Below are 13072 nucleotides of genomic sequence, written 5' to 3'. Positions count from 1 at the left end.
TAGCTCTATCGCAGAGGATCTATAAAAGGATTTATTAATCCTGACGGTCCTTATAAGGATAATGGAAAACTATGATCAAATTATTGCATTGTCATCGGTCCTTGATATGTGTGCAAGTTTCAAATTAATCAGACTTCTGGAAATTGGTGAAAATTATGCTCAAAGATTCCGTTACATAGATACAACCGAAGCTAATAAAAGCGTGTTAAAAACCAAACCATTTGAAAAATTATAACGACCTTTAAAAACTAGCTAATACTGATTCATGTAAAAATTCTAGAACTACGTGTAAACAGCCATCAACTATTTACAACTTTACTTATGTTCTGCATTTGAATTATGGTGGTAAACAAGCTATATGTAAAGATATCAGAGTTATGATTAACAAATGGAGCCTTCAATCAAATAAACTTTTAAATATAAGTGTTGAATCTGTTGAAATTTCAATGCATATTAATTATACTCCTGGTCTCTCACATTTGCATATAGTCCCCTGCCCCAATTCCACTACTGTACCACCTTCCTACTCATTTCCAAACATCATCCACTCCCATTCAAAAGTAAACAGATAGAGAAAATCAATGTCTACACACAAAGACGCAATGTGAACATTGTGATAATTCTTTTTTTATCCAAAATAGGATTTTTTAAAGTTAAATACCCAATAATTATGTCTGTGACAAAACAAGTAAATTTAAACTATTTTATCTGAATTTGAGATGTATTGGTAGTAAGCAGGGACCTATTGAGGCTGTTGTTTGATTGCGGATGGATCTGCTGTGTGTGAGTGAGCACTGGCTTCCATTTGCCTAAGGTTATGGTTTCCACTTAGTTGCCTATTATTATAAAGATATAAAAAAATATGTATGCAACACAATTCATATGTTGGCCAGTCATTCATTTACTTATCCTGTGCGACATTAACACATTCGCTACGGGCGTTAACTCCGGTTACCACTGCTACGCTGCGCTAGGCGCGGGCAGTAACTATTGTTACCACAAAGCCTTTGTTCTGAAATGATGTCAGTGTTCAGCCAGCACTTGAGCTATTACAACTTCGTATTTCTCGCTCCTGGGGAGGTACTTTTCCCGTGTTTTTATGCACTTCGTTTTCACATTACACTTTTTCATTATTTTTAATGATTTTTTTAAAGTTTTTTTTGTAGATAGTGATTGTGCAATACAATGGCTCCCCAACCAAGTGGTGTAAAACAACCAAATTCTAGGCGTATTTGTTAATAATAAACTACTTTTGGGTGGGTTGGTTAGGATGTATATATACATTTGTATCAATATTTTATTTTAGTAAACATTTCTTTTTTTTATTTTTGTAAACTTATGTTCTACAATATTTTTTGTAAACAACAATCATTTCAAGTAAACATATAAATATATTTTGTTATAATTACTCACCACTTATTTATAAATAATAACTGAATTTGAGTGAGTTAGCAGAGATTTATATAAACTTTTATATTCATTTTGGTTTACACATTTACATATATTATTTATGTTTGACTAAAATTAATAAAATACAGTTCACTTAGATACGACGTATTCATTTGGAATATTCCCACTGCCATAAAAGGGTCTTCCCCAGTGCGAGCGATAACCACAGTTACCGCATTCCCAAAATAGTACAGTGATAATTTTTGTGATTAATGAGTAATTTTCATATATTTCTATCATAATTCATCCAAAAGTAAGTAAAAATATATTAAAAAATTTCAGCATATATGGAACTCTATATAGGGATTTTTAGCAGTGACCGTTTTAAAAGCCATAATCTTGAGGTTCATGCTGATTTTCAGCAATCTCCATTCATAGTACTTGTGTGATGGTTCTGTGTGTTTATAGATCTCTGTATAGTTTGCTTAGTCTTTTTCTGGAGAAAATAAGACATGGTACTTTCAATATTAACCAGAGATATGAAACAGATTGTAATAATGACAGGTTTTAATGTCAATTTTCTCCAAGATCCAACCTGCTGTGTTGCTACACTTAATGTCTGGTTTTCATAAAACGAACAACTATAAAACATGTAAATAGAAAAGCTGCAACAGGTGGGGGTGAGGGGGTTTCTTGAATTTAAAAACATTTGTACAATCATGTCTGAACTAAGTTACTGCTCTGTAATTCTTCGAACTTCCCAATTCTGATCATGAATGATTTATGATTATTTATGATGATTATTTATTTATGATTATGATTATTTTTTTCTTCTTTGTCAAAAAATGAACCATCTAATAAAAAAGCATCAAAACAATTCACAGTTTAAGAACACATAGAAAACGAAATAGAGATAAATTTGGAGCTCTTTTTGAGTTAGAGGACTTCAGTTTTATATATATTGATAAGCCTATAAAGGATCAGTTTTTAAGTTTCTCTAACAAATAAGCATCTATAACAAATCGTTTCCTCTCACAAGGAACAAATCTGAATCAAATTAGTCAAGATGGATAAATAGAAACATAAAGAAGAGAAGGAAGAGCTTAAAGATCCCTCTCTTTTACAGGTTAAACACTGTAAGGAAGAACCTAATAGTTCTAACTTTGCCAGTCATAATAAAGAGTTTAAACAATCAATCTTTTACTGATATACTGATGGACTAAAGAGAAATAAGGGATAAATATAAAATAATTGAAAAAGAACATCAGCAATTAATATTGAAAATAAGTCCAATCATGTCAGTAACTTGATAACCACCTGTAACCATCTTATGAAAGAGACCTGGAGGATTATCAATGGTTCTAGGCCCTCTTCAGAAGAGGTGTAAAATTAATTCAGGATCCATTATTAATTATAAAGACTTAAAATTATTATTACATAAATGTTGCTGACAGACTGATTATATCAAATTTCAGTCTAGCATCTAATAAGGTTCAAAATTTAAGTTTTCCAACATTTCCACTTCAAGTACATACAATTTATTTTATGAAATTCAAATTAATGAAACTACTAATGCAATCAAGTCACTAAAAAATGCACATATGCACGCACGCACAAGGGCGTATAATCATCATTTGTCAAAGACTTTTCACTTCAACTTTCTCCCATTTCAACATTTCTACTTAATCCTCCCATAAATCAAGTTTATTTCCAACTGATCTTAATATATCCATAACCATTCCTATTCTCAAGACAAAACTCGTAATTTATCCCATTTTAGACCCATTTCAATAACCCAAACTTCTCTAAGATATTTGAAACAATCGTGCACAACCAATTATACAATTTTCTAGAACATTTTTTTTCTCCTTCCCAATTTGGTTATAGATTCAATTCCTTTATAATTATGGCCACTTCATCATTCCTTAGAAAAATTATAACTGCTGCTGAAACTGGTACCTACACTGTAAGCCTCTTCTAAGATCTGACTAAGACTTTTGACCGCAACATCATCATTATGGTATCTGTAGAATTACATTAGATCGGTTTCAATCATATTTAACAAATCGAATCCAATCTGTCCAAATAATTCTAAACAGCCAAATCCACAGATCATCTCTATAAAAATTAAAAACCGGAATACCGAAGGGCATGTGTGTGTGTGTGTGTGTGTGTGTGTGTTGGATGTGTTTTTTTAGGTCTCTATATCAATGACTTGCCCACTTCTCCTCTGTCCTCAGCCAGTTCATTAAAATAAATAAATAAATTATACTGAATCAAATAACCTTACATTGAATAAAATAACAAATCGAATGTGGCTAAAACTTAAGCTATTACCTTTATTAGAAACACAATGTAATTGTAAATTAATTTTCTTAATTAATAAAACATTCTTCCCATACTACATTTCTTGGGGACGCTGCTTTAGCACCCCCTGGAATAAGCACCCCCTCGGGCTCTGACGTCACGGCAGGGGGGTGCTAATTCAGCGCACGGACAGAGACCAGGCACGGAATTAGCACCCCCCGACTACAAGGGGGTGCTAAATCAGCGCATGAACATGGTCGAGGCCCTGAATTAACACACCCCCCTGTTCCAAGGGGGTGCTTATTCAGCGCATGGACATGGCTCAGTCACTGAATTAGCACCCCCTAGCATTCAACCAGCAAAAAGGATATTTATCTTTTACATATTCAATTCAATCATAAATATAATAGTTGTTATCTGGATTTTTGTGACGCTGCCACTTATAAGCTACTATCTACGATTGTTTTGCAATTTCCGGTGAACGATTAAATAATATAATAATCAAATATGGCTACTTTCTCTTAAAAATTACCATAGACTTAATATTACATAATAATGCTCCGACTAACAAGGCTAATAGACCTTAGCACTCCTCCCTCTCATACGCATTGTCATATTTGTGTAATAATTTTCACTCATGACTTTGCTTTCTTAATTTGTTCTATATATCACCTATTAAAATAATAAATTAAATAATATCCTTCATTTATTCTATTTCAGTTTATTCTTTCAGTTAATATGTTTGTAAATTTAATTAACGCACTGCTAAATATATCTTTAAAAAACATAAAATTCTCGTCGATTCTGAGTCGATTTTTGGAATATTACGGAAGGTAAAATGTAATTATGGTTTTTATACACAATTAGTCTAGTATCTTTGCTGTGTCATTTTTATTGTACAGGTATTGAGTACTGGGCGTCCATACCAATGAAAGATCTAGTCTACTCATAGTCTATTTAAGGGTATTCACTGAGCATTAACAGTTCAAGCTTAACCCAATCGTGAAAACTCAATGAAACATGTTTCTACATATAATTAAAACTATGTTATTTGTATATGAATCCATAATTAAAGTATTTATTTCATTTAATAGCTTCACGGAAATGGAATCTTCTTTTTTTAGTTTAATTAACTCAAATTTAAAAAACAATTACAACAAATAATTTTGTAAACAATTTAGGCTCGTATTTTAGGCAAAATAGTTCACTGTCACACAGTATAGAATTTTTCTCTGCGGCATTTTTGTTTCATATTTAATTTTAATTACATTTCAAAATTAGGTTTTATAGAATGAAACAGATGAAGTATGAAAATTACAGTTTTTGACTTGTCATTTATTACAGAAATAATTTTTCAGTACCTGCCCTTAAATAATTACTCGTAACCATCTGCAGTACGAAACTAGATTATAATTTTTTATCTTATGCACTATTAGGCTTACCGTGAATCATCTGCACAATGGAACAGCTACATAGACTTAACACTACACAAAAATCCGTAGAATCGTACTCACAAAAATATCTCAAGGTTACGCCCATAAGTATTGCTATTGCTTACGTGTAAAATATCCTCTATAGAATCATGCCTAACTATTTTTCATGATTAAAGGAATATATAGAAACATCAAATACATTTCACATGAGGCTACAACTTGAAGATACATTATTAGTTTATGAACTTAACACTGTGATAAAAAACTTATGGATGAGGCATTGGTAGTAAGGTTTCTTCCTAACTAGTTAATGTAAAAAAATGTTTGTCGACTTCTGTCCATCTTACTTCTAGCAGATATATCCCTCTGGTAAAGGGTTATACCCTCGATTATATTACTTTTTCTAACGGTATCGATGATAATTAGTGTAATATTACGAGAATGAATAATAGAATTCATATTGGGACTTTCATATTAAGTGATATCAACTATTACATGTAAAGTATTCCCACATATATGTTTTGTTGCTCCTTTTATGAGTAACCCTATTTTCAAATGTGGATCATAAATCTTTTATTACCTACAGTACTTTAGGAAGGGAGGGATCGTGATTTTTAATTACTTTAGAACATCAGTTAAAAAAATCATGGAATGTCGCATTTTAATTAAAATTGGAATATTTTCCAATTACCATAATTTATTTCATCAGTAGTATGCCATTTTTTTAAAGACATGAAGGAGATGTCTATGAGGTACCAGTTATTCTAAAAAAATTCCGTACGAAGGGGCGGGTATCAGCTAGTAAACATTTAAAAACTTGAAACTCGTTATTTTTGCCTTAACATCGTTGCTCGTTATATATTGGCCGTCTACCAAATATGAAATATACAGAGTGAAATCAACCTGCAAATATCGATTGTAGGACTGTAGGTCCACACATAATTTTGACGAAGCTGACGAAACCCGTCCGTGCACTACCGAAACTACTTTTCAAACTGAGGTGGCCGTATCGAGTGGTTGAGTAATAATATCGATGTTATTCTCAGTTGTTATTCCTATATTAATACATAACTTATTATGTATAGTGAATTTGTTTGATGAAATTTCCTAAAAAATATAAGAAGAAATCAAACAATGTTTGAGTGTACAAGCCCAAGGTGTGGCATATTATACTCTCTAGGTAACGGATAATTTTACACGAGTAAAGAGAAAAGATAAAGTAGAACACGGTAATGATGTATGGACAAAAACTGAAAATCATCGCCTTTTTGTATGCAGTTAAAGAATATTTAACTATTGTGTGTTACATTAGTCAGACGTGCACTTCTAACCCCATGTATCTGGAAGTGTCAAACTTAAGGATGAACATTCTTACAATATTGTAAAAATAAGAGTGAAATCTCAGTGAAGTCTTTAATAAAGTGTCTATAAAAAGGTAAAATTTAAAATTACACTTCAGCTTAGCTGTACTTTTATTTTAAGGCTATTTATATCGGAAAGTGTAGAGAATTTTGTTACACTCTAATTTTCAATTCGTTGTAATTTTTATAACTGATTTGTAAACTAGGTAGTAAACAGATGTATAGAAGCATAAATATTACTTCATTTATAATAAAAAAATACTACACAAATATACATAATATTTCATTTTGTATACAGTAAACTTTTATGTTTTTAATGTTTTATTTTCCGGGTAGAACAAAATCTTCAAACCTCGGTTAGAACAAACTTAACAACTCCAACAAATAGCAATCTTTACTGGTACATTTAAGCATCTACGTTTAACACCGTAATCAATAGCATATCTACAAACTCCGTATAAATTTACAAGCCAAAAGTAGGTCTGAGGTCTTCCATTTAAAAACAAAATATTAAATAGACGTATAATAACTACAAAGACAGTTTTAATTTTTGGTCTAGGTAATCAACATGTATTAGAGTGTTTTTTCTGACGTCTCAATCAAAAGAAACTTTGTTTAGAAATAATTAAGAATATTATGACCACAGTTCAGCAATGTAATGTTAAAATCACTTGATTAGAGCAGCTAAAATCAAAACAGCTGATTGTTGCAGCCCACATTCAGTCATATAATAAAGGCGGATATTGTTTGGTAATTGGTTTTAAAAAACAGTAATTGGTTTTAAAAAACCGTAATTGGTTTTAAAAAACAAACTATCTCCCTTATTTCACAACCAATTTTTAAAACTTGGTATCGTTAGATTTTTTATTAAATTGCGTAATAATTTCGATCTTTTTTTACCATATATCGCTTTTAAGATATTTACGCTTAAAGATCTTTTAGAAATCACTATTTTGAAAATAAAGCTCTTAAGAAATTTAAATTTTTGATTTTCCTTAAGGTTATAAAGGTATATACAAAATTTTAACCTAAGCAATCCATCAAATATAAATAGTAAAGTAAAAAAGACAAAAACAAAACAAAATTGTGGCTATTAGAGTAATTATTGAGTTTTAGAAAGGTGAATATGATTGTTTTTGCCTTTGGCCCATGAATAATGTCTGAAAATATTGGTAGAGATTGTGGAACACTCTCTATAATAATTTTATGTACAGAGTGTCCTGTAATTCTTAGGACAAGTCTATATACCGCAACTGCTCAGGTCATGGCAAACGCATTTCAGAATATGGAAATAGATCTTTGGTGCTTAGTTTCCTATCCGTCAGTCTGTATGTGTTTTTTATATACAAATTCGCTTTAATATCTTAAAACGAATAAACAAATCCTACCTAATTTGGATCAAATATTTGTGGTAATAAGGCCAGTTATAAACAATATTCATTAATACTTTCGAAATGGCGGCCATTAAATCTGATTAACTTTGAATGTTTTAAAATCCAGCAGGTATACAAGAATAAATCTGATTGTGGATTGTATCACAAATATAATTACTCGAATACTATTTCAAACTAATAATAAATAACTCATTAAGAGCATCTTTACTGTAAAAAAAATGGTTCGTGAAAATAAATTAATATCAGCTTTAGAGTATCTTATCCCTATTTCTTTTATTTTTGTGATTTATTATGCAAAACATTTGAAATACATGTTTCAGGCCTATCTAAGGATAGAATAGAATCATATATTTCATGTTTAATGAATTTATTTTAGTACCTGTTGTTTTAGGACATATTTATTTACGAAAATTTAGTCAAGCGAAAATCAGATGTATTTCCTAAAAACCGCTTATCTTTGATTTTGTCATCTATAAAAGCATTATTGTCTGAATATTACTGTACGAATTTTCTTGTTCTTTATTATTCTTAATATATAACAGATAACCTAGTCACTTTATTTAGTTTTTTTTTTCACATATATTGTGAATAAATTGAAGCTTTATGATAAATACAACAGTTTATTATTGTTAATTAAGACATTTGTTTTTGTCCTTCATTGTTCATAAAGGCGTTCATTGTTGATACATTTGCAATATCTCTAGTAGTTTTTAATTTATTAGAAAAAAAGGTGCTTGGCAACAGATATTAATGTATTTCCTGTACTTTAAATGAAGGGACTAAGATGTGAGCACGATTGGCATAAGATATTCTGGAGCTGCCGTTTACTCGATTTTTGTATTGTGACCTACTCGTTGAGATTTTCCAAGATATTCTATTTTTAACAACAAAAAAAACGCACACTAACCGACAGAGGGGAAATTAAGCAATGTAGATCCATAATACTCAGTATATAAATGTATGTTTTGACAGCAATAACGCTTTTGAAAATACGGTAGTATATTTATTGCTACGTGTTTTAACATTGTTTTCAACTTTTTTAAAAATTATAGTTGAACTAACTGATATGGATATAAGTGAATGATATTTATTCTTGTAGATATAAAATAATATTTAAATTGTTTGTCAAGTGTGTTTGAATTATACTATTCAGTTTAAATAGTATAATTCAGTTTATGATGCGTCCTTAAAAATAATTGGCTCTTAGCCGTCGCAAAATTACAATTTCACGGTTCTAAATTTTCCCGCTTTTGATTGGTATTCGAAAAATTAAAATAAATAAATAATGGTTTTTAAAGTGGTTAATAGGTTGATATAATCTCTGACTATGTATATTTATTACACATGCCGGATTTACGCAATATCAGTTCCTCTGCGTTGTTCGTACCACGATTTCAAATTAATTTTACTTTAAAATAAACCTGTATTTGAATGCCTAGAACCTAGTTTTTTACTTAAGTATATTTGATGCATAGTATTTTTATAATTGGTAATGAACTGTTTGTTTTTGAAATTTTAAGTAAACCACAGCAATGCAGTAAATATACTCATTGCAATATATTTAAATTATATATATATATATATATATATATATATATATATAATTATTATATATATATATTATTTTATTTTATTGAAAAATAAATCGCAATATGGTTAAACGTTTATTACTATATTCTGTTGGAGTAATTATTCGTCTTATCAATACGGCGCTGATTTAGCAGCCCCCAGATTCAAGGGGGTGCTAAATCAGCACATGAGCACGGTCAAGGCGCTGAATTAGGACCCCCCTATTCGAAGGGGGTGCTAAATCAGCACATGAACACGGTCGAGGCGCTGAATTAGGACCCCCGTATTCGAAGGGGGTGCTTATTCAGGGCCTGGACACGGCCACTGTGCTGATTTAGCACCCCCTTTCGTGACGTCAAAATGACGTCAGTAGCGAGGGGGTGCTATGTCCAGGGGGTGCTAATTATACCCTGGTACATATATACAGGGTATTCACAAAAGGGTGTCACAAACTTCACTGACTGAAAGTAGTTATGATTCCAAACAAAAAGTGTTCTATAAACATAAGTCAAGAATGTGTTGTTTAGCCGCTAGCCACAATTTTGTTTTTTATTTTAAAAAATCTCTAGAACTAGTAGAGCTACGAATAACATACTTTGCACATAGATGATGAAACTTAAGAAAAAACCCCAAAAAATAATTGATTTGCTCTGATACTAACAAAATGGTGCTTATTGAAAATTGTTTAAGTCAAATAACAAAAAAAAAAACCAGTATATTTATACAAATTTTATAAAATACTAACTACCTCATTCAGTATACACCAACAATAAAAGTGTTGTGTTAATAATTCATGAGATAAAATTTCATTTATTAGTGTAACAATGTTTTTTTTTCATATTTCTTTTAAAACTTAAATACCTTAGAAAATAAACAATAAGAATTCTTCTATCCAATAATACTTGAAAACATGTTATTATAATAATAACATACCCTGTATATTAAGATATTATTACATTTGGGAATAGATTGGACTTTGAAATAATGACAGTTTGATGATGAAATGAGTCCATCCAGACACTCCTGATGATTTACAGGTTAAATCAGCCTTTAAGCTCTTTGTTCCAAAACTGATATTTGTCTAACTCAAAGCAGATCTTCAGAAAGTTCCATAATCCATAATCCAGGATGCTGCCACCATATTTTACTACTGAGCTGAATCCAAAATATTCATCTATTATTAATATTAAAATCTCTTTACAACTCAACTCAACTCCAGATAGCTCAGGCTGTAAATCAACTACTAAAGAACTACCCGTACTTAAACTATCCCAAACCATGCATTGAAACAAATAAAACTCACCGATCAAAAATTCTCGCTTCTTTCAAGACGTTGCCAAGATTAATGTAGGCATCCAAAAAGTTTGGATCGAGAGCCACTGCTTTCTCAAAGTGATGAATGGCCAACCAGATCTCGCCTTGAGCGTTGAACACACACCCGAGGTTGCTCCAAGCGACGGCAAAGTCTGGCCGGGTCTCTATAGCTTTCAGGTAACAAGCCTGGGGTGGGTAGGGAAGGGGGCAGGGGAAACACACAGATCAGTTGAGAAATATATTCTGGAGTCTCTAGACGGTCAGTAATTTCTTCTCCCTTACATGCTACCTATCGCTGCGCTCAATAAGGCTTGTGAGCATTTCCTAAGTATTAGTAGTGGAGACAGAATACTAATACAAACTAGATAACCAAGTATACATTAACCATCCAGAAGGGCCTGCTCAAAAACCTTAAATTTGCCGCAAACGCTCACGCCAACAGCAAAAAAAAAATAACATTCTCATTTTCATTCAAATTGTCAGGTTCTCTTAGTTGACAAAACGTTAAATATTGTAATTAGAATCTCAGGTTAAGAGAATAACTGACAAACTGAATGTAATGTGAGGAGGACAGTGCGCAAAGTAACATGCAGAAATTACGCTATCGCAACAGAGTAAATAATTATATAAAGTAATCGCATTGCGCTTTTATGATCTATGCCGCCGCTTAAGGGAGAAGAAATTGTTAGTCTTTTGGAACTGCATAACCTAAAACAATACATACTTTGGAGCCAGTCTCCAACTAACACATTAAAGTTAAGATTTTCAATTGAACTCACAAAGAAACACAAGGGATAATGCCCAGGTTTGTCATCACAAATGTACAACAATAAAAATACTTTATTCACTCAATTATCAGAACTTGTCAAAGTAAAATTCGAAAGGATTTTTATTGACTAAACGTGTCACAATTTTTAAATAATTTAATCAGTTCGAGAGAAATGAATTTCTCCACTTACTAATACAAGCAAATCTAAGAACACATATCATCTGTTGGAAACATGTCAATGTTAATGAATGCTATTTTAAGCAGAAGCCTAACAAACAACCAAGGTTAGCTTTGTTCTTGTTCTTTCATAAATACATATCAGATATAATAATTTTATTAAACCAATTTAGCCAATGATTAGGAAATCACCCAGACAATGACAAGCCTAATTTTTATCAATACTGTCATTTTAGTTAGTTATTTGTGACAATTTTATAGAGAGATTTAATATCTAATATTTGTTTAAAATCATATCCTTGAATGTGCAATTCTGATATTTGTATATTTATTCAATAATTTTGAATTTGATAAAACCGTTATACTATTTCATAAGATTATGTTTAAATATTTATAGCTCTTTATAGACACTTAATTATTAACAAAGTTAGAGGTGACTTTTAGGGCTTAAAAATAAACTTTAAAAAGAAGTATTCTAAAACCAGTTATAGCTATTTTCCCAGGTGAAATCTAGAAAAGGGTGTTTAAAGTGGAACCCTTAATTAAAAACACCAAATAACTATTTTAAGAAATTTTAAACATCAAACATCAAGAAATGCACAATTACTGACAATGTGTGAGCCAACTGAGGGTTATATCCAAGTGTTCCAGTGTGACCCAGTTACATATGGTAGGAGACTGGCTACATGGTTACATTACCTGGCCACTGACCAACTGAGACGGTTACGAAGCTGCCACACCCCCTACAGGAGACCACCGTACGTACACCTATTTATTGATATCACAGTAAACAAACTGTTGATTAGTGTCATGAACAAACTAGTCAAGTTACTTACATTTACATGATCTATATAACAGGCTGACTTGAATGTTAATTTGGCGAATCAGGCAATTTTTAAAAATTGGAAGATATTTCATTTATCAACATAGTTAGTAAAGTTTTTGACAAATTTATGTAAAATAAATTCATATCAAAATATATAAGGTTCAAGCAAACCCTTTTTTTTGTATTAAAACCTATTTTCACAATAATATAATGATTAAGATTTTTTTTAATTAACAACCCACCTTAGTAACTTCTTCAAATACAAAATCTACTTTTTTTATTTGGTCACAAAACTTGGGTATGTCTATCCTTTACCACTATCTCCTTCCCTCGTCCCACTAGTATTTGGAAAAAACTTGAGAAAACATAAAAAGTTCTTTAAAATAAACTCTCTGGTAGCCTTAAATTTGTCACAAAGAGACATGTTTCATTTTTATAATTGTAAATGTTAAGATAAAGAAGGAATATTTTAATTCTCAAATACCAAAATATTGAAGAACTTACTTTTTTATGAATAGGATTAAAAACGGTAT

At 31.1% G+C, this 13072-nt stretch overlaps 1 protein-coding gene across 1 annotated transcript in view; it reads right to left on the bottom strand.

Annotated features, from left to right (window-relative positions):
• LOC124366587 (UDP-N-acetylglucosamine--peptide N-acetylglucosaminyltransferase 110 kDa subunit) overlaps positions 1 to 13072 on the bottom strand; it is a 207991-nt gene that overhangs the window by 154292 nt on the left and 40627 nt on the right. The window contains exon 5 of the mRNA XM_046823185.1: positions 10757 to 10953. Within this exon, the coding sequence (XP_046679141.1) occupies positions 10757 to 10953 (197 nt within the window). The remainder of the gene's footprint in view (positions 1 to 10756; positions 10954 to 13072) is intronic.

Source organism: Homalodisca vitripennis, chromosome 1 (assembly GCF_021130785.1).
Source record: "Homalodisca vitripennis isolate AUS2020 chromosome 1, UT_GWSS_2.1, whole genome shotgun sequence".
Taxonomy (NCBI): Eukaryota; Metazoa; Arthropoda; class Insecta; order Hemiptera; family Cicadellidae; genus Homalodisca; species Homalodisca vitripennis.
Note: the sequence above shows the minus strand (reverse complement) of the source record. Positions and strands in the feature narration are given on the sequence as shown.